At 34.2% G+C, this 27,607-nt stretch overlaps 2 protein-coding genes across 2 annotated transcripts in view; one reads left to right on the top strand and one right to left on the bottom strand.

The window, feature by feature from the left end:
- Elk (Eag-like K[+] channel) overlaps positions 1–27,607 on the top strand; it is a 162,035-nt gene that overhangs the window by 25,112 nt on the left and 109,316 nt on the right. Inside the window, exon 2 of the mRNA XM_036370035.2 lies at positions 3,691–3,814. The gene's annotated coding sequence lies outside the window, so the exon portion shown is untranslated. The remainder of the gene's footprint in view (positions 1–3,690; positions 3,815–27,607) is intronic.
- On the bottom strand, positions 20,092–26,811 carry PPO1 (Prophenoloxidase 1). The gene is given in 13 exon segments (XM_036370042.2): positions 20,092–20,362; positions 20,510–20,789; positions 20,852–21,331; positions 21,334–21,388; positions 21,445–21,894; positions 22,209–22,383; positions 22,454–22,629; positions 22,695–23,008; positions 24,183–24,382; positions 24,445–24,700; positions 24,973–25,603; positions 25,676–26,125; positions 26,188–26,811. Coding segments are annotated over 13 exon segments (4,263 nt in total). The 5' UTR covers positions 26,728–26,811; the 3' UTR covers positions 20,092–20,106.

Genomic DNA, 27,607 nt, shown 5'->3' with positions numbered 1-27,607 from the left:
AGAGGTTGTGCTCAGTAAATATATGTATTTGCAGGATTTTGCTTGGCTATAAATAGCAATTGTCGGGACCTGTTCGCCAAATTGAGCAAAATTTGTGGGTTTTATTTGAGTGAATTTTGAAATTTTAAAATTTATTTTTAGTATTTTTCACACAAAAAAATATTACTCAAAGAAATTTTGTTCAAAGCAACAAGCAACAAATATTATGTTTGAAAAGTTCTAAAGTATCTTTCCACGAAAAATGTTTGTTGCTTATAAGTATAATAAAAATTAGTTTTAAAATGCAAAAAATTGCCTTAATAGCTGCTTTATTACACTTTCTGGTAGTGTACAACTCAATCTATTCGACATTAAACTTATCAGATAGCTATTGAGACGTATCATTGCTGGTGATATAGACTGAATCGTTCCTAAATATTTTTGATGTTTTATCGGGCATAAATGTCACTGACAGCTTTTTCTCATTCTGTGTGAACTTATTTCAGACAATCAACCTGATGAATGTTATACTTTGCGCAAATGAGGCTACTTTCTTCGAAACTCATCTGGACGTGGAGCTAACATTAACATATTGCAGAGTTTCCGATTAAACATGATCAGAGCAAATACAAGAGAAATTCGATATTGAACCTCGAAACCAAAATAACCCGAACGTCTTTTTGATTCTTGTCACTTGAAAATGAAGTGGATGTGAGCAGACGGAAGCATGTTGTTACACCGTCTGAATGTCTGTATATACGCGTCAGTTTTTGAGTTGTTAATCGTTTCTCCCTCAATAAACTTTGTATGCTAAACTTTTTTAATTGACACGATATCTTCACGAAATTTGGCACGTTTTATTGTCTTAGCTCCAACGCTTTAATCTCCAAACATATTGTTTAGATTGAACCGCTATATCATACTTTTATGATATTTGTTGCGCTACAATCTCCGATTTTATTGAGTGAACAAAATCAAGACAAAGACTTTTCATACACTTTGATGCAATAAAGAAATGCAACTGTGAACGGTATTATAGCTTCGCTGCAGCAGAAGTTAACTTTTAATTAATTAACTTTTAAGTAAAAATTAAGATAGTAACCTGTAATTTGATACAGGGGACTGCAGTAGCAAGGGGCTAAAGACAAATCTTATAAGAACTCCTATCGACAGTGTGAAAATGGTTAAACTCGGATTATAACCCAGTTCTCTCCTTATATAACGGTTTTGTTAAAAACTACTAAAAGCCTGATAAATCAATAACTAAATGCGCCAGAGATCTTAAATTTTACACCTAAGAAGCCAATGTCGAATCAGGGCAATGGGGGTGACACCGCCTACATTTAGTTCATAACCCATATCTCGAGACCTACTCGACCGATTTCAACCAAATTCGGCAAGTAATATTATCCTGACCTTCCTACATTACCATGCGAAAATAGGCTAAAACCACGCCTACCTCCCATATAACACAATTTTAAATTCCATCTCATTCTTTCACTTTCCAGTACACAAATCAAGAACCAATCAATATATTCGGATGCAATTTTGCACAAATAGTGCCTTTGAGATGTTTTACCTTATGATCAAAAAATTGTCAAAATCGGGATACAACTAGTCAAGTTTCCAGCTACCGAATATGTGGATCCAAGTTCCTATTGCGAAATTTGTTATCAAAAATATTGCTCAATCTGTGAAATACCTTATACAACACAATATATTACAATGTTGAAACAGTCTTTTCCTAATAATATTGTGCTTGTATGTTAAAAATGGATTGAACCGGATCAACACTTCCTTTAGACCCCATCTACATAACATAAAGATTTTCGAATTACCTATCTTAATAAAATTAAGTGAGCGTGTCTTTCTAATAATGGTGAATCTTTGTGCCTAAAATGGATGAAATCGGCTAAAAACTTGTTCAAACCTCTATGTAACTGATATTTCGCATTTTCAAACATTCGGTTGACTTTACTCCTTATATATATATATATTGGTGATGGTAAGTGAGGTACCTTAATGCAACTCAGAGAGCATCGCTGTTTTGTTAATAATATGTCGTAAAGCTTAAAATATATTAAATCAGGTCATTACTACCTCTATTTCCCATATACGTAATACGTAACGCAAGTTGCAAGAATATAAAATAATCAAATAATAGAATAAAACTTAGCCCTTCCTTACTTGTTTTTTTTTTTTATTATACACATGATCATCTAAGTAATATACATGTGTCTTTTTCAATACACTTCACATTCTGTTAAGTAACTTTAAGTTTATTGATTTACTATATTCCCTAAATAACCCTTAAAGTTCTTTAAGCGAAGACTTTCAAAATTAAATTAGCAATTTGTGTAATAACTTTATACGTCCTTGAAGATACCATCTCTATTGGAAGAAAACAAGAAGAAGAAAAGTAAACACAGTTACTAATATCAAGTCCAGATGGCTAGCTTGATTTAAGCCACTCAAGTATTCCGTTCCGGTTGTCACCAAACACATCAGTAATCTAATAAATTGTGCATAAACACTGGGTAAATCGTCATTTAGTGGGACCGCTGTAGATATACGAGCGCGTGGGTGTTCCTAATTTACATATAAACACACATACACACATAGATTTAGCTATAACAGTTATACAGCTAACCCATGGGGACCGAACACAAGCGAACCGAACGAGTTGGAAGAGCGAGGGGCGGATGCAATCAAGCGAGCAGCAGGTGTCATTTGCATTTTTCATGAGATTTGCTCTGTGATTGAATGAGACGTAAAAGTGTTGAGAACTTAACACCGGTATGGCGTGAAAGAGCCAAAAAGGATTTAAAAGAGTTTTGTAAAATAAAAACGGCAACAGCAACAATTTAAGCGCGTGCTAATAGCATTCTAATGGAGGTATGGAACTATATCAGCTTGTTGTTGTTGTTGTTGACGTTGTAGGGCCCCAGGAATATATAAAAAAATATACACGCGTATTTTAACCCTCCACAGCAGGATTCAATATTATTTTCGCACGGTTGCCCTTTTGCTTGGCAGCAGTGGTGTTTTAGCTTCCACTTACTCCTCTCCACCTCCATTCGCTTTAGAAACAGCAGGTGGGCTGGCTAGCAGCGCTCCAACGTTCACAACGCTTACTGCAGCGGAAATTTATGCCAGTGCAATTTATGTGTGCATTAGCTCGTGCGTATTTATATGTGTGCGTATGTGTGTGTGTGTATTTGAATATCCTTGCACCTGCATAGCGTTGGCATTGAGTCGGTGTTTACTACTGTTAGCTAATGAAATTTTTCCTACACATTTTCGCTTTTCAATTTCTATGGCTGCGTAAGCATTTCTCCTATATAAGTGCGTAAGTAACTGTTATACATACGATATATGCATGTGTGTTGGTTAGAGTAACACACTTGCAAAGTACTCGACCCCTTTTAACGAAATTGTTGCCAGTTTTTAGTTTGTTTGCCTTTTCAAACATACACACATTCGCAGCAACACCTATTATATGAATAAAACCACACACATATATATATATATATAAACATACATACTATATATGAATATATATCATAAATTATTATATATATACAAAGTTTCATATGCTTTGCACAAATATTAACATTAATTTTGAAAATGAGAAAATGCGCTTAACTAATTTCACTTGTTTGCCTTTAATTGCTGACGTGTTTGGGTGTGTGTATTTTCTACTCATTACAGCACTCAAAATATTTATACGTCGCTTAGCCAGAGTAGCAACATTGGCTATACGACGGGTTTGGCGAGCAACAGCATCGAACTGAGCACCATAAAACTAGTGGCTGCGCGTTCATTGAGCAAAAACGTAAGTACATAAATATATTACCATGAATATTTATGAACAGAAGTAATTTATATTTACTTAAAAGACTTAGTAAAAATATTTAAAAGTCATAAATAATATTTCTGTATTACTTAATTAGTTGTAATTTACATTTAAAGCATAGTGATAACGAATTAAACTAATGACTAATGTCAAAATTGTACCGCTATGTTCACTTAATGCATTTATAAAATTAGAAAATTTGGATTTAAATCACGCTTACCTTACCTCGAACGCCATTTACTGTACCATCAGTACAAATTTGACCAAGACTGACAAAAAAAAATTAAATGTTCTGGTATTTTAATATATTATCGCTTTCTATATAAGTCCCTGTGTCAATACGAGCAATCCAATCCAATTTTCCATACATTTATTATAAGCCTTAGCTAGGATGGCCCTTCAGTGCTAGGACCAGCGCTTGTTAAGCTCACGCGAAATCCTAAGGCCCAGCGCTAAAACGCAAGAGGACAACGGATACTCCTAGACATGTGAGTTTTACTGAAAGAGCAGGCTTAAAGCATCCTTTTTGGTTCCCTCAAGCAATATTAATGGATTGCAATTGAAAAAAAAATGTTCATTTTCTAATTAAAAAAAAACTGTATCGCTTGAGCTGAAAGAGTACACATGCAGATATACATATGTGCCATAGAATATAATGTAAAATGGCAGCAAATCTCAAAATATTCTCAGCTGGCTGCATCATTGACCGCACAAGCATCATCTAGAGTCTGGCTTTTGTCATATTTTTTTCTGGACATTTCTCCATTTATCCTTCATGCGCTTGCATGTACTTGTATTAGTGTGTATAAGCTTTCCTATTCATATAATAAGGCCAAGTACACAGGCAAGTAATTGCTCGTTATAATGTTCAAAGTGAGTATGTAAGGAGCAGGCAGAACAGCCAAGAGAGAACACAGGCACCATCGAATTAAATTGGTAATTTCAAACTACTCCCACTACAACTAGTATATTGCATAGAGGAATTCAAAGTGAAGCACAAAACAAGACGAGTATATTTGCACTCACACAACAATGGCGAGATCGAGAGAAGTCGCACTGCCAGAGCTCAGTTGCGTTTCTGCTTGATTGTGGCACATATATATATATATATAGTACAATACATGAGTTTATGTGTTTGTAGGCGCAATTGAGTTCGAAAATGGATAAGATATTCTCTTTGAAATGCTAATTGTTCGCAATTATGCTTTATGTTAATGCGTTTGAAAATTGAGTTTCTCCGTTCGATAGTCGTAAATAATTGAAATAAAGATGGAAAATTAATGCTCCCATCAGTATTGGCATTGAGCAAATGAAAGGGATTAAATGGGAAGGATGAGAGGTGATTGTGGTGGAATATTGTTGGAAGTGCTGGCTGTGCAAAAGAGCTTTTGTGGCTTCCGAAGGTGGTGATTTGGTGCCTTGAATTGATTAAACTGATATTTTTCTTAATTAGATTATTTGATAATGAATTTTGCCGATTTACTAGCGTTCTTAGTTATTACTGCGTATATGTTTAAAGTTTCACCTTGAAGATTTTATATTTATCGCTTCAGTTTTATATCCTCTATAAACTATTAAAAATATTGTTTACAAACTTGAACTCAGTAGCCAAACTTTATATGTAAGTATATTTGTATGTTACCTTCCAATTAGGAGACCATTTGGCTGATTTTCATAAACTGTACGAGTATTTACCTCAATTGGTCAGTGACATATGTATGTCTAAAGGTGGTTCCGGAAAATTGCCACATAGGTATAGGGTTAGGAAAAAATAGTATGAATGAGTTTCAAGTGGAAATTGGTTTAGAAAACTCTGTTTAAGACTTGATAAGGGCTAGTGTTGCCGTTTATAAAAAATAGAAAAACTGGCCAAACTTTTATGAAAAGTGTGCTAACAAGAAGGCACTTTCAAAAGTTTTGCAAAATCTGCAATTTGGACATATATTTACATATATAGTAACGCGTTGCCACCTAATGAGAATAGTAATATTGAGAAAAATTTAATAGAAAGTATGCCAACCAGGTGACACTTTGAAAGTAAATAATTTCAAGATTTAGATAGAGGGTTGCCACCTATTGTCAATATTATTTCTAAACCAAATATTATAAAGCTGTGATAATTGCAAGGTAATTAAAAGTGTATTAACCAGTAGACATTTTGGAGAGTTTGAGCAAGTCGTTAAATTAAAGATATTTTGATTTTGAGTTGCCACCAATCTGAAATGGTAGTACCTGACAAAATATATTGGAAGTATGTCTACAGCAAGGTATTGTGAAATTATTTGTGAAGTCTACGATTAAAATATTTTTGGGAAAGTGTAATCGGTATTGTGCTATAGTGTTGCCAACTATCTCAAGTATGCAAAGTATGTTTATGGTAAGGATATTCAGTTATGCTATAAAAAATAGCGAAACTGGGTAAACTATATCAATTATATTGCATTTTGGAAAGCATTTGAAACGTATATTTTCCAGCGATTTATTGGTGAGTTACCAGCTCTCAACTTTTATTTTATTTTTTAAAATTATACTAATTTTTAACAGGGTTGCCTTCTAGCTCATACAGTAAAGACCCCGCAAAATATATTGAAAGTATTCTTATGATAAGGTATTTCGAAATTGAAAATAAGTTTAAAAGTATTGAGTTGCCAGTTAACAAAAATAGCAGAATTGGGCGAAATATGCCAACCTTGATGCATATTAGAAAGTCTTTTTTTCAGAAATATACTAAAGAGTTGCCATCTTTGAATTTTTCCTTCAATTTAGACATATTTTTGAATAGAGTTGCCACCTATATAAAAATTAAAAATAAAAGTATTACGAAATGTTGGCAAGTATAAAGGGTTTGAGATACCCATTTGAACTTATAAAATTTATAATAAAATTTTTTACAACCAATTCGGCTATGCCACTGTGAAGTGAGTTCATTTCAAAGTCAGTTTGTTGCCATTCCCGCTGATAATGACACAACATTTCTTGAAAAACACAAGTTGCTTTGAAGCACAAAAATAAAACAGTAAACAATAAAGAAATACACAAAAATATTGACCAAAAGCTGGGAGGCTGACACGCTGCTGTCAATGGGAAACGCGCATTAATCAAACAAACGCGAAATAAATATTTTTCAAAAGTGCAGGGAAATCCATTAAGGCAGCACCACTTTGAGGCTGCATTCGAAGAATAAAACAAAATAAAATTTTTTTTATTTTTATTGCAAAATTACAAACGTACTACATCCATATATGTTATACAGACAGTGCACATTTGAAAAGTGAAAATCTCTAAGTAAACAATTTTTGAATGGCAAGGTTGCCATACGGCGTGTGTAAATACAAAATGCCGTTATGCACTTGAACTTTATTACACACACACAGGTACTTTGTACTTGCTTACAAAGCGATTTTGGGGGCAGAAGGAAACAACGGTAAAAGTAATGCAGCATTGCCGTGTGCCGCACTCCATCCCTCGGCGGTTGTGGGCTGTGGGCTGCGGACAGTAAAAAAATCAAATTCGTTCGAGTCGTAAATTTTGATGAATGTTCTGACCATTTAGTCTATTCTGCCGTAAAATTTTTGTTATTTCTATGCGCTCATAAATCAATGAATTCTAATACGATTTTCGGATATTTGCACTCTATTTACTTTGGCGCTGTGTACTCAGCGCTCGGCTGATTGAGTGAGTAATCGTTGGCTGCTGTCTGAAGTTTTCAAATTACAGCAATTTTTAATAAGTGCCTCATTCAATCTAATCAAAATATTGTAAATATGTGTGTGTTTTTAGATTATTTTCCGCCTGCGAATCAGAACGTGTAAGTAATTATTTCTCTTAAACTTTTGCTATACAAAAATGGACGTTTATTAAGTATATATTTTTCCGAGTCTGAGTGGTAGATTGCTTCAAAATATTTTTAGAGCTATAATTATAATTACTCATCAACATAGATGTATAATAATTTGCTGGCCACTTGTATGCCCTTCCCAATTTTTTTCCCTGAATAACTTTTTCGCCTTCCCGTTTTATTTACGAGCATTTTGATGAAAATATATTGAGTCAAGTTTTCAAGAGTTTCAAATGTTTGTATGACTTTGTCATTATTATTATTATTTTTTTTGTGTAGTTTATTCTGCATGTTTTTGATGTTTTTCTTACCCAGTCATGCTTAGACACTTATAGATATTTGTTTGTAAACATATGTAAGTGGCTGCATATGCTTTCAAATGAAAATAAACACTTGGTGTTGTGACATTGCCTTGGCATTAATTAAATAGTCTTTGCTACTTTTGGCTTTTGTAGCGCATGAAAACGGAAATGAAAATGCAAATGAAAATAAACATTGTAATGTAAATAGTGCGTGCTTCCTCTGAATGATCAGTACCACAATATTTATATTGTGCTGTTGTCAATGACGTGAGAAAATGAGAAAACATAATTTTGTTGAGCAACTAAATGAGATCAGCTAAAATTAAAACAGAAAACAATTTGAAAATTTGAATGTCTTTATCTAGAGATATAAATTTGCCAGCTGTCAACTTAACGAGAAATATATATATACAAAAAAAAAATATGTGTATATACAAAAAAATGTCCTTTAATCCTAGATTCCAAACTGGTTTACCGTTAGCATACTATTTGAGAGAGGTGGAAACTCTATACTTAACGTTTTTGCTAATTTAGTTAAAACTTTAGCTTAGTTAGAGTATCTGAAAATATTTATACTAAAATGGGAAATTTTTTCTCAAAAATGTTTTAAAAAAGGTTTAAAAATAACTAGGAACGATTTTAAAATGCTTTTTTTTTAATATTCCCGCAACATGTTGTTTTTTTCTATTTAATTTGATAGATTTTCAATAACAAGAAGAAATTTAATACTGTTTAGTATATTATTTGTGGTTTTTTTTAGGTATTTGGAACTGAATGTTGAGTGGCAACTCTATTTATATTTACATACTGCATTATCTTCCAGATGCATCTATTCTCAGGCAGTTAAAATTTCTTAGTGCTTTTTATACATAAAAAAATCTATTATTATTATATCATTTTATTCTATGCAGTTGGCAACTCAGTTTAGATTATAAAAATTAAAAATATCAATATCGCTTTTAATTTTGTTTACCATATTCCTTAATCTAAAAGTTTAGTTTTTTGAAGTCTTAAAAAACTTTATGTTTGTAAGTGTTTCTTCTCTTAAATTCTTCTTTATTTTTGATTGTTCAATTGTTTTTAAATAAAGGAAGATTTGGAAAAATTTAAATCCTCACATATTTTTGCTTTCTTTAAAATTTTTAATAAACAGTCGCAAGTGGCAACCTGTCTGTGTTAATTGCTTGCTAAATGTGCTCGTTGTGTCTAAACCCATATTGTTAACAAATATGTTTAATTTTTCATAGCATACTTTAATTATCAGGTGGGTAGCAACCCAATTTTTATTATAGAAATATAAAATCTCCAAATAGCTTTGATTTTGTTCATTATATTACTCAAACCAATTAGTTTAAATATTTTAAAAATATTTATACATTAGGGTGGGCCTTAAAAATCAAATAAACCATGATTTCTGGCTTAGGCGCCTATTACACATTTATATACACATTCAACATGTAGTTATATGAATAGATATTTATACGCAGCTGCCGTCATAACTGCATAATACTTTTTAATTAAATGAATTATTTGTTTACAACTCTCTCTGCAGGAAAATATTCATGTATGTTACTTATACGCACTGTCATTCGAAAATGTTGGCATTGTGTCTACTTAACTTTCGCATTACATTTAAAAACTACATATTTCAACATATTTGTCTTTTTTATTTACTTAAAATATATAATTAATAACCCGCTACCAACACGGCGTATAAGTAACCGATAAAATCCCGCTGTTTATACTTTTCGGGCAACAAAAATATTTTGTTTTTAATTAACATATATCAAAACAACACGTTAATGAAATTAAATCCTATGCACCATAGATTCATGTACACATGCACACACATATATTTACATGCATGTCAGCCATCTAGTTCAAAATAAATTCAAACGCTCCATCAAAATATTCCAAAAACAAATAAAGTATTCACAATATTCAGAAAATATTCTTGCAATATTAATAAAAATATAAATTCCACTGAAAGTGTATTAATAAAAATACCACAAGCGAGCTAAAAATGCATTTCATGGTGCGCATAGTTTATTTTCTTAAAATATTAATTACAAAAATAATGCTGTTTATTGTTTCCAGAGAAATTTCCCACTTATCGCGTTTATAAATATTCTTACACAATTAAATAATTTTCACTTCGACATTTTGAACAAGTTTGTTTACATTTACCGTGCATATTTTTCGTAGAAGTGCAGATTAATCACGTTTCTGTATTGCCTATGTTGTTGTGATTTTGTTGTGTTGTATTGTAAATAGTGTTCAGGGTCGTGACAACCATTTCGATTTCCGATTTGAAATTGTGCAAATGTTGTCATTTTAAGTTTATAAATATTACAACTCTGTTTGTGCTTGTGCTTAAGTGATTGTGTGTCGTGCTGTGTTGGTATTTTAAGTGTTTAAAAATATGCCTTCACTGTATATATTATACCTATAAATTAAATAGCAATTAAAGCGGCTGGAAAAGGTCTTAAAGGCACATATGGTATTGTTGTTTTAGTAATAATAAATTAATTGCAGTGCAACTAGTTGTCCTAAGCAGTTAATAAATGATTTTGTAAGTATAATGAAAACACATTTGTTAAGCAAGTTGGTTAAAAGTTACAAATTATGACAGTTATAGTAATGTATAAAAAAGTGAGGTTGTGTGTGCGTGCAGCTACCTTGTTAAGCATTTTTTTGCGACCTCTACTCGATGTCGATTTTGCAAAATATTCAGATCTTTTGGTACGAGTCTAGAAATGACACGCTTCCTACCTAAAACATTAACCAACATTTGTTGAGTCGAACCATAGGAGCAGTTGAGATCCTCTGCTATCTCTCCGATGCCAACGTGATGAGCAAGCACTGGTTCTTTAACTTTTTCGATGCGCTTTTCATTAACAGTGCTGGATGGGCAACTCGCATAAGACAAGTTTTCGATCTGCACTGAATGCTTTCTGGCACTCAAATACTTGTGTTCGTGAGAAAGTAGACTCCCAAAAATATTTCTGCAAAATTGTTAACGATTATTTACCCTGATTCAATTGGAAACACAAATTTCAAGCAAACTCTTTGTTAAATATTTTTTACATTGTAAAAAGCGCCAGCAAATTTATTCGCGTCGCAAATAAACAGCTGCCAACACACACTAATTGACATATGGAGATCAAACGTCACACGAGCATTGAAAAAGATTGTATCAAGCTATGAAATGTTTTTTTTTATGGATTCAATTTGGGCACGCAGTTTATGTGGACCAGTACGGGTCAACTTTAGTTAGATTCACATATATTTTCCTTGTAAGTAAACCTTTCGATGGAGTCTATACTAAACAACATTGAAAGCATCTAAGTGGTTCTGCAAAAAACATTCTATTCAATGTTTTGGTAGGTGTGTTATGGATGAAAGATAAACTGTTATAGATAATCAAAGAAATCAAAAGTAAAAAAAAAACCGAAATCAAATCGCTACAGTAGATTGTTATGAGGTCTAATATACTCTTCACCAAAAACTGCACTAAATAGTTTTGTTACTTCTCAAGGATTCTCTTTAAGGTTTTCAACTCATGGAAGCACGGTTTTCCCATCTTCGTAGATTTTCTATTTTCTTACGCTCAACCAATCAATCACCAACATTTCATATCCAAGAGAATTAATCTTTTACCACTTCAGTCATGTTCGAAGCAGGCCGGTATTTATAAACTCCAAATTGTATTGAGAATATGTTATAAAAACAACAAAAACTCATGAGGGTTAGGTAAATGACAATGGTAAGTGAATGAATATGTTTGAATTATCTGGGAAGTTCTTAGTAGGGCTTTAAAATTATTGTAGTCAGTCATATGATAAACTATAAATTGAGGAACATCCTTCTAGTGCTAACTAAATTGCCTTCATAATGTTTTGAGTCCCCTCTTATTCAATTAAGTTTTAAAACACTCTTGAACCAGCAAATCTGGCATTTCCGATCAATTGCCTCATCGACCTCTCTATTCCAACCAAACCATCATCATTTATAAACTTAAAATCTGTTGGATAGTAGAGGAAGTGGTAGTAGCTGTATTATGAATTCTGCCACCTCAGTAGTTCTAAATTGGAACTATATTTTTCCCACTTTTTTACAAGTTCTAATGTGGATTTAGAAATAATTTTTCAAAAAGCCATAACCTCGTGTTCGTTAGCATAAGTAACTACATCGGATAGATATTGAGGGAATATAGACTGAGGGAATATTTTTATAAATACGAAAAAGCTTTAAAAACTCAAAAGTTCTATTAATAAGCTTTTTATCAGTTCGGCTCATTTTTTCATACCATAGTTACTAGGTCCCATACTTACGTATATATTTTTTTACAGTAAACTTTATCCCTAACTTTTTTGCTCAAAAGTTGGCGGGGACTTAAAAACTTAGAAACCTGAAAGCAATGCTTTCTATGAGCCTTAGATTCATTAATTTTGTTTAAATGAGAGTGCTGCGAACTTAGAATCTCTCTTTTCGACCATCCCATTGGTACACTACTCACCTACAACAGATTAACGGATATTGGCATTAGAAAAAGTGTAGTTAGAAAAACTTTCGAATCCCCAACACATACGAGTACTTATAACAATACAACACAACACAATAAGGACTACCCTAATGTATATTACCAGAAATATTTTAAAACCATGAAAAAAAGCGCACTTTTGCTAAGTGTGTTGATAAGTGACACTGAGCCTCTAGATACACAACACTCCCGCCAACTAACTTCACCAGCTAAGTTTTTGCCACAGGCATTTGCTGCATTACTTAGCCGGCTTTATTGGTCCTTAGAGCATGGAAAAATGGCGCATAATTTCAAATTTACTTCGAGTCAAGTGAAGAAGGAAGCCAACAATTTATAATATAAACAAACAAGTGCGAGCATAGCTCGCTTATGTATCTCATATGCAAATATGTAGATTTTTAAGAGAGCCAAAGATATTTCATAGACTGAAAAAAGCTTTTAGAAAACGACCCAGATCATTGTAAAAGTTGTTAAAAAACGACATTTGAATAACCAAAATATTTGTTTGTTGTTGGTGTTTGAGTAGTGTCAGGGCAGAGATGATAGACTTGTATTGATGATAATTTTGCACAGCTGTATCACTAAATGGCCACTAATGCCTGCTGAGTGGAAATATGGCCCGCGGTGACTTGCTTTCATATCGACCGGAAGGTAGGCAATCATATAGTCACAATAAGTTATGCTCAAGGCGGATTACATTTACCAGAGTTTGGATAAAATACGCTTCCATATCTATGTGTGTGTGCATGTATGTATGTGTTATAACTCGTTTAGGGTTTTCGCACGCGTCTTTGTTCAATATTTGAAAATTGGAAAATTTTATTTAAAATCTCCCAAAGCAAAAGTGGAAAGCGAATTTTCAGTACAAATTGGAAACGCTTTTAATCTAAAAGCTCCACAGGGCAGCCTTATATGTGTGTGGGGCGTGGCAGCGTGCACTGATGTCAGAATGTGAAATATGCGCGGATTTGCATATATACAAGTATACGTTAATATTCAAAAACAAGTATACACAAACATATGTCACACCCATACATACACACCCTAACTGTATGCAATACTTAAATAGAATTGTGCAGTGCAAGTAAGCGAAAAATTGATATTGTCGCCATGACTGCGCAAAAGGATTTGTGTTCATCCGCTAAACTCACACATGCATACATACCTACATACGCACACTCACACATAGAAAATATGGTACATACTAAATAACGGTAACGGTAGTTGGCACGAGACACGTGTACCGTTGTTGCTTGGTTGTCACTGTAGTTGCCATGCTATTTTTATTTGCTGCAGCTATTATTTGTTGTAATCGTATTCGTAAGCGAAAATGGAAAGAAAAGCAATTTAAATTCGCTTGAAGTTGTAGAATTATATTGGTTTTGTGGTTTTCTCTTGGTTTCGCGGAAAATTTTGTTTGCAGAAATTAACTGCGTTAACACAGGAAGTATCTTAAACCAAGTTGATAAAGAAAATAGAGCAGAAAATTAAAATAATTGACAAGATTGAAATTGAAAGAGAAGTTGATTTTATGTGCAAAAAATTTCAGAAGTTCAAAATGATATGATTTTCTTGTGTTTTGCCTTTTTGGACAAAATGTATTTCTCTTTCAAGTTTAATTTATGTATTTTGCTTCTGGTGGTTTATTTAAAGCATTTTTTGAATGTTGGCTTGCATAAAATTATTTTTGTTAAAATAAGCATTTTTGCTCATTGATAAGCAATTAAAAAAAATATATAAAATTTAAATATAAAATTAAAAAATATAAAATTTAAATATAAAATTAAATTTTTTTTAAATTATTCACGGATTTAGCTATCTCCGTCTATTCGTCTGCACTCAAACTAGTCCGTCAGTTTTTTAGATATCGCTGTGAAATTTTGCACACGTGCTTTTCTCTTCGGGAAGCTGCTAATTTGTCGAAACCGTGTATATTGGATCAGTATAGGACATAGCATGGAAGCTTTTTGATTTGACAAGATATCTGCATGAAATTATAGATTTATTAGCATAAATTCTTGTAGAGGCCACACTCTAATCATCAAAAAGCTCTTTACTTGTGGAACTCAATGTTTCCCTTACCTACATTCGAAATAACCATATGATTCTAAGCAAGCTAAATAAAATCTTCAATTTAGTACAATAACAATTGATTCTTTTTTACTAAACATATCCATTATGTATACAGGCAGCTTAAAAACCAAACGTCCCTACGTTGTCTTTAATCTCGCTCAAATGCTTAAATCTCGATTTTATAACATCAAAGCACATTCCTTATGAAAGCATTTTCTGCTGCAAAGTTGGTTTTCGCTTCAAAGCCTAAATTTACTCCTGAGCAATATTTTATATCAGTCTCTTAACACTCATTAAAAGTGTGTAGAATTAGAAGTAAGAAAAAATTGGCATCAAAAAGTGACTTTGCTTTGTTTTCGACAAATAACGCTAATGAAATGAGTTTTAGGAATGTCTTTTATATTCCACTTCCGCGCTACACTTGTGCATAGAGGAAGGCACTCATAATGAAGTAAACGAATTTAGGCAAGCAAAGAATAAAAGTTTACTTAGCGATGTATAGGGTGCTTCTTAAGAGCATAGAATTGTTCAGAGCGGTTGCAAAGCTGTACTTGTCGTGGAAATAATTCAAAAGCGACTACCCAGGTTTACTAACAGTAAAAACTGTTATTGCTAATAGTAGTTGTATGCCGAAGAAAATTTAGGTCATCTGATTTATATGGATTATTCTTAATATGGTGACGTCTATGAAAATAATTCAGCTACGAGAGCGCACATCAAGAAATTTTTGAGCTATTAAAACTTAAATATTGGAAATTCCACTTCCTTTTCCATTTTTTAATTGAAATAAATTTTCTAAAGCTCTAAAAATAGCACCCTTTTTATAAATTGTGAAAGGCGAACTTGAAAAAAGAAAAGCACAAAAGTAAATAGAAATGCACAAAAGTTTTTAATTACAAAGCGACTGAGAGATGACTGATGGATGACTTGTCGAAAAAAGAGCAGAAAAGTTATGCAAAGCATAAGATTACACAAATTTATTTGAATGTCTACATTACATTTTAAATTCAAAAAAATATAATTTTGAGTTTATGAACAAGTGCTAAGTGTGCTTATTAACGTGTTTGAGAGATACTGAGTTTAATTTATAAAAATTTAGAAGAAAATTCTCAATCATATGTTCGAAACAAAAACTTAAGGTATCTCTATAAATTGCATAAGTTAAACTCGGAGTTTATGATTAGTTAGCAAAACTTGAAAAAAAGTGGTGTTTAAGGTCAAGAAAAATTTCATTGCCTAAATTCGGAGTTTATGTGGCAAAGGTTAAAAAAATATGGAATTGAAGATGATCCGAAGAAAAATGTTTCATAATCTAAACTCGGAATTTATGAATAGATACCAAAACTTGATATAAGTGGTGTCTAAGCCGATCTGAGGAAACAAATTTTATAAGCAAAACTTTCTGTTGGGATGTAGTGTTTACTGCAAACATCCAAATGATCAGTAAACATGAGTTTGTAAGATTCAAATTAAGTAATTAGTAAATACTGCTGAAATATTTGAATACACCCTAACAAGCCTAAGCACTGTTTTTACTGTTGTGTTATTTTCTTTGTTATATGTGTATATATCATATATACGACATTTAGAAATTAACTTTTTAAATTTGAAAATATTATATTTTTTCCAGCTATACAGTTGGAAGTACTTTTTCTTCTTCATTAAACAAAAATTCTGCTATGAAAAGGTTCAAAAAACAATAACCTTTGAGACGAAAAGAAAACTTAAATGCCAAAAATTGGGTTTCCGTGTAACTTTTATTTTTCCTAAACTGTTTTCTGCTTCTTCTCTTGGCAATGTTACTTTCAAGGTCACACTAACAACCAACAATAGCTTATCAAATATACATGCTTTTCTATTTACTGTTATAGCAAAATTTAGACGATTACAGTTACCCATTACTGGTATCTACAGCTGTCTAAGGCATTTATCCAGCAACTTTGCCCTAGTAGAGAGCAAAAAACAACCGTTAAACAAACGGGAAAAATGTTGAGGAGTGATACACAAGTCAATTGCGCCAGACAAAGCCTGCGGCCGAAATAAGCAAATATGTTAAGCTACTTTTACGATTATTAACTAATGCCGAAATGTTGCATATATATACACATATATGTATGTATATAATATATATATATGTACATAAATACTACGTACATATATAGATATATACAAACAAACCTATATTTTTGTAAATATTTGTCTCTATTTTTGTTTATTTCAGCAAACTAAAGCGCTCAATACTTTCTTCGCCTTTAGGCAAAGGGTTTTGCCATTTCAGTTTTTGTTGTTTGTTTTGAGCCTTTTCTTGTGTTTCTGCAACTTGAGAATGACAATTTGCTGTGCATTGTCAAATTACTTTCCTCAAACGCGTAAAACTCGTAATTTCTTCAATTATCTTGCTACCCTTTCCTTTTAAAAGTTATTTTGACGTTGATTGAGAATAAAAGTGGAATAAAATTATGAAGAGAAAACAAAAATATATAATAACAAGAAAAATATTTTGAGAAGAAGGGCTATAACTTAGGCTTCAATTAAAATTAGATATGAAAATGGTCGATTTAAAGATATTTATTCAGAATGATAGAGTACGAAAGTATTTTTAGCAAATTTATTACCCAAAAAAATATTAGAACTTGCCTCGATTTTCCGAGTTGACAGTAAGAAAAAAGAAGCTTCTGTTGACAACCGATATACATATACGTTTTATTCTATATATAGACATCCTTATATTTGTACTTATTAAGGATGATAAGGGATAAAGCTACACGCAATTTCAGTTTATATATTAATTAGGGTAATAGACTTAAAATTTGTACCGACTAATCCTCACTGAAGTTAAGTACTCATGGGCTGTTTTGATCCCAGCGCCTGTACGAAATACCACCTGATGAAATTTCACACGGATTGATAAGAAAAAAATTTTACATATTTTAATAAAAATCTTTATTATCGTTTTCAAAGTAGGCTCCTTGACCCAATACAAGCCTGCGAACGCTTGATACAATTTTTCATACACTGATTATAAGCCTCGGCTGAAACGGTTTTCATTGTCACCAACCAATTTTGATTATTTCGTTTTCGGTTCATTGTTGAACAACTTCGACGACATATTCATTAACAGACGTCTCACCACCATTAGTTCTGTTTTCAAGCAAGATTCTTCTCGACATCATTATTCCAAAAAAAATTCTTCTTTGGTACGAGTCTAACATATGCATTTGGTACGAGTCTAGCACGCTTCATACCCAAAACATTAACCGAAATGTAGTGAGTCGATTCGCAAGAGCTGGAATCCTCTGCGATCTCTCTATTACAACACGACGACTTTCAAACACAGTTTCTTAAACTTTTTCGATGTTATCGTCATTAATAGAGGTATATGAACGATTCGCATGAAGCAAGGACCGGTCCGGGTCAAATTTGATCATATTGTGTCTATGCCGTTTCTCTCTCTCTTAGGCTTATTGTGAATATTTTTATCTTTTCGACTGCTGCATTCTTCGCAAAAGTTTTACAAGCGAAATAGAGATTTGTCTCTTCTTCAGCTAACACCAGTCATTACCGCATTTAGGATAAGGCTAAGTAAAAAATATCCATTATTTTTCCAATAGATGGCTTTAGTAAACTGTAGCTCGAGTTATATATGTGTTTATATATATTATACTACTGTTCGAGTGCCTTCTCACTTTGAAAATACTTGCTATAGACAGTGTACAGTTTATTGTTCCATTCTCCAAAAAGTTCGTTATAGCCAAAGTCCAAGGTTTTGTACGAGTATAAATTTCTTGCATATAATCTGCCCCTCAAGTACTCCAAGACCCGTTTCATCGAATATGAGTGGCGTGCCAGGTGTACGTTCAGTATCTCATAGAGACTTCTTTTTACATATTTTCAAGATTTATAGATTTTTAGACTAAAAGCGATACTACAAGTCATGACGCAAACATATTGTCATACTGAGTAATATTTATACAATTTCTTTTGAGCACCGAATATGGTGAAAAATTGACATGTGTAAAAAAAATACATTCACAAATCAAATCTGAATAAATTAATACATATTCACATGAAATTACATTAATTACAAGTATATGTTTGTACTGCAACTTTCATCTACACTACATCAGCGAATATATATACTTATATATAATATTAAAACGTTATTGTGGCAACAACATATGGTCTGTTAGCAGCACTCATTCAGAACAAATATTTACAAGCAATTTTCCATGTGGTCAACCAAATTGAATTCCAGTTTGTTGCTCCACCCCCCTACGGACAGTACGGGGGCTGAAATGAAAGTATGCTTAAGTAATTTTTGCTTGTTTGTGGTGTTAGCTTCAATTGGGTTAGGAAAATTGGGTAGGTTGGCGGTCTCATAACTGCATATGCTTGTGTGTAAAAATATTTAAGCTGAGTAACCGCCGCTTAGCAGGGTTACCAAGTTGTTGCCTAATATGTGTTTTCTATAAATAGGCATTTGTAAACATATGTTATGTAAAAGTTATGTGTGGTTTCTTTCATTTTGAGTGTTGTTGAAGCATTTGAGGGTGTAGTTTAGGGAGAGTGTACTTTACATATTGAAAGCAAATAGCATAGAAAAAACGTATCTTCTTGTTCTATAAGAAATTAAAGTTATGTGCCTCACCTAAGCGTTAAATAAAGTTGTCTTAAAATGATATATCAGTGTTTTAATATTTTTATTTTTAGTGACATCTCCTACAGAAAACTTTCTTAAACGTCAAAAATTAATTAATTGAACAAAATCTTTAATCACGTGGCAACTCTTCATCAAAATATATACTCCTAAGCCCATTTGAGCTACTTTAATCTGATAACAATATTCAATGAAAGTGAATGAAATTTAAACAGATGACGGCCCTCCTAAAAATAATTTCAGTTTTGGTTTTGCATTTTTTTTTGTATTTTTAATTATTTTTTCCTAACCTGTGCCTGTGTCAGACGCAATGTTTTCTTAAGCTTGCTTAGTTTACTAGTCAACAATCTTTATCAAATCAATTTTATTAAAATAAATTTTTGGCACAGATGGCAACTCTTTCCAAAAATATTTAAAAACATTTTAAGCTCTTAGATTTTATTATGTATTTTTAGTGAAGTAGTTTTTTTGACTTCAAAATTTCCAACAGGGGCAACTCTCCATCTTTTATTTATAAAATACTTTCTATCAGGTGGCAACATTTTTCACTCAGTAATTTTGTTTTTGACTTAAAATATCCAAATTAGCGGCCTTTTTGTTTTTAATTGGGAATTCTCGCTCCATTCTGGTGAAAATAGTTTTCAGAAACTTAAATGATTATTTAGGTCGAAGAAAATGTCATTTGTGTACTTTAAGGAGTTCCTATTCGAGCAGTAAAAAAAAGCAAAAGAACGTCTGAAAGTGATTTATTATTTTATATTATATGTATATATTTTTTCATGATGAATTTTTTTTATAGTTTTATACATCGCATGGTGAATAGTTTCTATCTTGAAAAACTACTGATATCTTTTGCAATTAATCCACCCCATCGGCGGCTGGCTTGATGTAGTCATTAAATGTGATAGTGACATCAATTCTTTGCATATTTTCAAACTGTTCCACAAGTCCATTAAGACTCTCAGCTGGCAGGCGCCTGTCGAAAGGATAGCCCATCGTACGCCTATCGGGATACAGTTTATCGCGCAGGCCACAGAAGGAAGCTGCATTGTCATTGCATAGTGTGGCATCTTCATCAGACACTTCGTTAGATACTTCGTTAGAAACATCTATGCTAAGATTTTCGAAAGAGCAAAAATAGTTTAGGCACTAAAACGCTTACAAATATTGTGTGAGAGTATATGACTGCATTAACCGCAGACTGAAATTCCAACAGGTCTTAGTTAACACGCTCAAGCACTTCACTAATGTGTACACTTACCAATTATGGCATTCTCTTTGCTGTCCCCGCTGTTGGACCGCATCGCCGGCATAGTCCGAAATCATGACAAACAAATCAAATTGCATACCACGAGTTTTACCCTTAGGCAGTAGCATATAATCTGGCCAACCGCAACCGCAGAAGTGTAGACGTGAGTTGAGCTCCGGATCTGCGTCTGAGAGTGCGTCCTTATTGGTGGTGCGGCCAAAGGTGCGCTCAACGGCGATAGTGACGGAGGATTCCACGGAAAGCCGCTTCAATTGGTTTTGCCCGGGGTAAACTTGAGAAAACACAGGGCACAAATAAATACAAATATGTGCTGTGTCATCGGTAGTCACTTACGCTTAACGGTAAACTTATCCAATTCAATTGCCAACAAGCGCTGTTCTTCCAACTTCAGTGGCTTGCCACGTTCGTCCGTTTTCGGGCAGAGGAAAATGCGACAAGTACCGTTCTTCACATGCTCACATTTGTTCTCAATCACAAAGCTATACTCGAAGGGTGCATGCTGAAGATGTGTGTACGAGGCGTGCAAACCACTATCGGCCGTAAAATCCAAGCCAGCCGCCAAATCAACTTCGGAGTTTTGCCAAAATGTCTCAAAATGATTCGGTTCCTCAAGGGTGCTCGTTCTAACTTTAATTTCACGTAAATTGATGTCGGCAAAACTGAGCTCTTGCTCACTGTAGGGTGGTAAGAGTCTCTTGAATTTACTGAATATATTGTTTATGTAAGTGTGCCAGCGATAGAAAACTGGATCACGCATAGCGGTCATATTGTGTCCAATCACGCCGAACTCCTCCATATGCCGATGATCTGGATATTGCCGAGTATATCGATGCCGGTAACCTCGTCCAGTGGATGCTTGTTGCCACGTGGCTAAGAAAAAGTGCTTAATTTATTTTTGTCGTTACTTAATTCTTCGCATTACTTACATCTACTACAAATCCCTGATCTATGGCCGCCAAAATGCGATCGCTCCAACGCTCCAAATCGGTAATCTCGATAGTTGTATCGTCGCGGTTCACATCCTGCAAACAGAGATTACCGCTACGTCCCGGATAGGTGCGTTGATGCGCATGATCTAACAATTTCGGATAATAACCCTCTTCGATGGGTTCGCGTAGATTACTTAACGGCAGAGCCTTGGCTAGTTTATTGCTAAAGCGTTCGGCATTGTAACGCGCCAAAATCTGTTGATGCATATAGTAGAAGAGTTCACCGCGCCGGTCCTTGTTGACGATTTCGCGTGTACCGCTATTCGGATAAACCAAGTGCCAGTGCCAGTGATGCATATTCACGCCAATATCTTCACGAAAATATGCCAAACGTTGTTCGAATTCGCGGTCGGAGGCGGTATAGTTTTGGGGAATTTCTACGTGAGCCTTAATGAGGTGATGGAAACGTATAAATTATTGTAAGGAGAATGCTGTTGAGTGTGCGAAAAGAAATATTCGACACTTGAGCTATGAATATCAAAAAAATGATTTCTGAGGACCTCATTACAATTGCATTTAGAAAGTCCATTTAAGAACTGATAATTGAACACTTTGATGTTAAGGCAGTATTTGAGATTTTTGAATGAAGACCGAAGTAGTTTTAGGTACTCATTAAATGAGAGTCTTAGTTACTATTGAAATAGCTCGATCAAACCCCAATAAGCCAACCAAGCTAGAGTACAAAAACTTTGTGGATTTACCTTTTTATTGCCTTTAAACTCCAAAGCCTTACGCATCTCCTTAAATGCTGAGGGCTCAATAAAATTTGCCGGAAATATTTCAGCCACTGGCGGTACCCAAATGCCACGGGTCTCTGAGCGATGCAGCAACGCAACTGAGTAACAATATTGGAAGAGCATAGCATTTAAGCGAATCCTGTGAAGCAGAAGATATTAAAAGTTCTATTGTATAAGCATCCTTAAAATGAGAAAAATGAAAATTTTACCTGGTATACACACACAAGCTGAGAAAATGGTCTAAATCCTCAACTTCCATCAGCAATCTGATGAGTTTCCCAGCAATTTCTTTATGCAACGTATTAAAGAGAGTAAAGTTTTATTTCACACTCAATTTATCAGCGAAGGATAGATCTGGCGTTGACGGCAGCTCCTTCAAGGGGAACTATGTGGAAGCAAATAAAGTACATAAATAAATAAAACTGTTACTAGTACACAGTATAGATTTACCTTTATGTGCTCGCTATTCGCATAACGTTCCTGCAACATCTCCTTCACGCCACGATCACACTCCAAGTAATGGGAATCGGGTAACTCGAAAATACACTTGCCATTGTCGCGACAAGTGTAGATGGGCTCCAAAGGGCTCTGAAAGAGCATTTGAAATTGTTTTATATAATCTGTCATTTTCGTTTTCTTAGTCGTGTTCAGCACAAGCGAAAGTAAACTGAGCACACTTATAGCATTGTCTGCTTTTTTATACGAGTGGGTTCTGCGTACAATTTCACCAACTGCAACAACTTTTTCCTTATCAGTCTTCAATGCTGCGGTTCATTGCATCAATCTTTTTTTTTTCATATATTAGATTGTATGGTATTTTTTCAAAATTAGTCATAATTTAAGAAGAAATTTTAATGGATATCGACGCTACTGAAGTTTGCCCATACACGCGTATAAATTTGTGGTTTTTACTGTATATGCAGACTTTCCCTATATGTATTGCAATTAGCACTAAATTTACGAAAGGTCATTGCCATTCCAAATAAAGAATTTTTCAGCAAATATTGCATAAAAATAAGTTAATGTTTTCAAGATCCATAGCGCTCTCGCTAGGAAGCACAATTTGAGTTTTATTATGAAGCAGAAATCGTTGTGACTCTGAAAAGTTTCGATTGTGATCGCATTGTTCTGGCTCTTGAAGTTTATATCCGTGCTGCTACTTTTTTCTGAACTAAAAGTGAGCTCAAAGACCAGGGTTCTGATATTTTTCTGATACTTTGTGCTCGTTTTAGATTTATTTCCATTATGGAATTTTTTGATTCGGTCTTCGCGCTCAAAGCTCACCCTTAAAAGCTGTGCAAAAGCTTAAAAATATCGATTAATTCCAAAACCAAATATATATGGATTACTTTTAAATTCGATTATAAATCGATAAATTAAATGTCTTTATAGGTTTTAACATGATTTTCAGTATAAATTGTCCATAGTTTTAGATCATTAAAATCCAGTCTTAAATTACTACTTGCTTTTTAAAGCCGTATACCATAAAATACTACATATTGTTGGATTTTGGAATTAAGTTATCGATTAATTGTATTTTAATCGATATTTAAAAATTTGTTAAAAATACAATAATAAAAATGATTCAAGCTTTCGGTATTTCTTGGTCTTAATATGTAATTCAATGAACAGTGTTTGTTGGTTTATGCTAAAATCTCCCAAATGATTGAATCTGAACCTTCTTTTTCGGGACAGTCTAAATAATATAAATATATTAAAAATGAACAGTTTGCAAATTAATTTTTTAATACATTTATTGAGTAAACGGGATAATAGTAGAGATTCATATGATGCTTTGCATAGCATTATTTTTAACTGGAAGCAAAATAATAGATATTGAAAGAAATTAGAAACGAAATGAACATTAATATTCCATATCTCGCTTAAAGCTACAAATGCTTTATATGAGTGCTTGTAATAGACCTTCTCATAGGTTTTAATTGCGCTTCCTATCGAAAACCTCATTGCGGAAGATTATCTTGATAGGTGTCTTCTTCATGTTACTGAAGTTCTCAGTCAGTGCGGTCAAAGTGTCAGCCGGTAGACGTCTATCGAATGGATAGCCCATAGCACGCTTGTCGGGATATAATTTGTCCTTAAGACCACAGAATGAAGCAGCATCGCCACAGACATCAGGACTGACGTGAATGCAAGATTATTTATATATTATTATGCATTTTATTTTTTAAGCTATACTCACGCGTTGTTCTTCTGCAAGACCGCGTCGCCTTCGTAGTCTGAAATCATAACAAATAGTTCGAATTGCATACCCTCGGGCTTACCCTTCGGTAGTAACATATGTGCAGGCCAGCCGCAGCCGCAGAAACGGAATTCAGCCAATCTTTGTGGATCATCGGGCAAATGTTCGCCACCGATACGGCGGAAGGAACGTTCGTAAGGTATGGTTACACTGGAGTTAAAGTAAGATTGGTTGATTTTGTTAGCGCCAGGCATTACTGTAAAATAATAGAAAAAATTAGTTCTGTTTACTGCTTCAACTATAGATTTTACTAAAGTTTTTCTTAAATGCTTTCATCAAAAACTTCCCAGAAGCTGTTATGAAAACTTTAACTTCTTCTTTCTCATAAACTTTCCTTTAAGCTCTCTTAAAAGCTTTTTGAAAAACTGTAATTAATTCATTTCGTTTAAGCTATCTGAAGGGCTTTTAGAAAACATTTCAGTCAACTCTTTTTTGTGAATATTCTATAGTTTTTACGAATCAACTCACAATTAACGTTAAACTTGTCCAATTCTATGGCAAGCTGTCGTTGTTCGTTCAAAGTCAATGATGTGCCACGCTCGTCGGTCATGGGACATAAGAAAATACGGCAAGTTCCGCGCTTTGGTGTACCACTCTCGTTATTCACTTCGATTAAGTACTCGAATGGAGAATGTTGTAAATGTGTGAACAATGCATAAACACTGCCACTTGGTCCGAAATCTAGACCAGCAGCCAAATCCACATCAGATTTTTCCCAATAGGTGAGCAGAGTGTTTGTAATGTTCTTTGTTGGGCTCAAGATGCGAACATCAGCACGTGTCACCGTTATGCCGTTGTAACCGAGCTCAGGTGCGCTGTACACGGGCAACTTCTCCTTGAAACGGTTGAAGAGTATATCCAAGTAGCCATGCCAGCGGTAGAAGATGGGATCACGCATAGCGGTTGTGACATCGCCCATAACACCAAAGTCTTCCAGGAAACGATTGTCTGGATCGTGCGAGAATGAAATGACATTATGCCCCTGATTGTGAAGATCGCCATAGAAACCGGGATTGATAGAGAGATCGCTCGCCTCCATTAGATCACCGAGTATATCGATACCTTTGACTTCATCCAGTGGTATGTTGTTACCTCTTGACTACAAGGCATATGATATAAATTACGTTTAACCAATACATTTACATTGTCAAGTTCATAAGAGAATACTTACATCAGTTACATAACCCTGATCGATGCTTTGCACTACGCGACTGATCCAGCGTTCAATGTCAGCTAATTCTAATACAATTCCATCGCGATCGATATCCTTCAAAGATGTTTTTGTAACACGTCCCGGATAGGTGCGACTATTAAGACTGCACAAAATTTTCGGGAAGTATCCTTCCTCAACCGGTTCGCGTATATTGTTCAATGGCTGTAGCTTAGCTAAAGCATTGCAGAAGCGTTCCACGTTGTAACGCGCCATCAGCTGATGATGCATGTAGTAGAATAGTTCACCACGACGATCCTTACGCACCACTTCAATGGGTCCCGAGCCGGGATATACCAAATGCCAATGCCAGTGGTGGCTATTAACACCGATATCCTCACGAAAGTAGCTCAAACGTTGCTCCTCTTCACGGTCGGAGGCGGTGAAGTTTTGTGGAATGTCAATGCGGCGCTACAAAGGAAATATATTGTTTTAAATTTACAGTAATTCCACTACTCTCTCGCGCCACTTACCCGATTGCCTGGATCTTGGACCAGTTTGCCCTCAGCGCGTGCCTCCTGAAACACGGACGGCTCGACAAAGTTTTGTGGAAATTGCTCCACAATTACTGGCACCTGGAAGTTACTGGTATCTTTGCGATGTTGCACAGCTACGGCGAAGGCATATTGAAAGAGAAAAGCATTGACACGGTCCTTAACATAAGCAGCTAAGGAAATGAAATCTTCCTCGGTGGTGGGCTCCAGCAACAGTTGTATGAGCTGCGCGGCAATGCGCCGATGTGGTGCATAGAAGAGTGAGAATTGCTGACGTTTGGTAAGTGGCTTAGCGAAATCCAAATTGGGTTTTTTCTTCAAATCGCGTATAGGTATTTTCACGTCGACTTCTTCGCCAAAACGATTCTGTATCTCCTCCTTGACTTCGGCATATTGTTCCGTATAGAAGCTATCAGGCACGTCTAGTACGGCTTTGCCACTGTCGCGTGTTGCGAATACTGGTTCCAAGGGGTTTTGGAAGAGTAAGTTCAGTGCTTTTTTATTCTGTTCGCTGGACATGTTGATATCTGCTGCTTACTGCAAGTTATTGAAGTTAGACGGTGGTGGGTTGCGTCGAAACGACTGTGAAAATGCTTTGAATTCTGAAACCTTTTATACTCTTTTGATAAGGATTCGCACGTATTATCTGCTCCAGTTTGTTGTTGTCTGCGTACTTTTTTAATAGCTGCATAGTTTTATCATATTTTTGCTGATAGGATACGTAGCTTTGAAAACCGCAAACGTTTTTAGGTAAGCTTGTAGCGTGAGAACTGAATGGTTAAAAATTCTTTCGTTTGATATATGCAATCATATCGGATTTTTGTAGTTTAGCAAAGCATAGACATTTTAAAAGAATATAGACATTAAAAATATATTAAAACGCGTTGCCAAAACCTATCTTCTGATAATTATTAGTCTACATATTTTTTGCCATGCCTGCAAGCTCTCCATGTTATATTGAACCACATTAATGGAGAAATTAATAATAATTGACAACTTCTATTTGGTAGAAATATAAGAACTATTGGGTACTGATGGCTTCTCCAAATTCATAAAATACTGTCTGATAATTTATATTTTTTAAGTTAAGGTCCTAGGTTAGAACTTTACATTAGAGACAATTACTCTAAACCTGAAAGTAGTGCTAAGGAAGTATATTCGACCAAATGCTTCCAGATGATAATTGTTTACTCCTAATTCAAAACTAAGAATTTGAATTCAAGTGCGATTGATTATTAAAAGCACTACCATAACACTCAAGATATACGAATTAACGTTTCTTCTTCTTAATAAAATGACAATTTTTTATGCATGGATAAACCTGTAAAGGTTATATTAAGTTTGTTGCAAAGATTTTAACATCCAGAGGGAAGCGTCGGAGAACGCATAAATTTTATAG

The sequence above is a fragment of the Bactrocera oleae genome, chromosome 4, assembly GCF_042242935.1.
Source record: "Bactrocera oleae isolate idBacOlea1 chromosome 4, idBacOlea1, whole genome shotgun sequence".
Classification (NCBI taxonomy): domain Eukaryota; kingdom Metazoa; phylum Arthropoda; class Insecta; order Diptera; family Tephritidae; genus Bactrocera; species Bactrocera oleae.
This window is presented reverse-complemented; position numbering and strand designations above follow the sequence as displayed.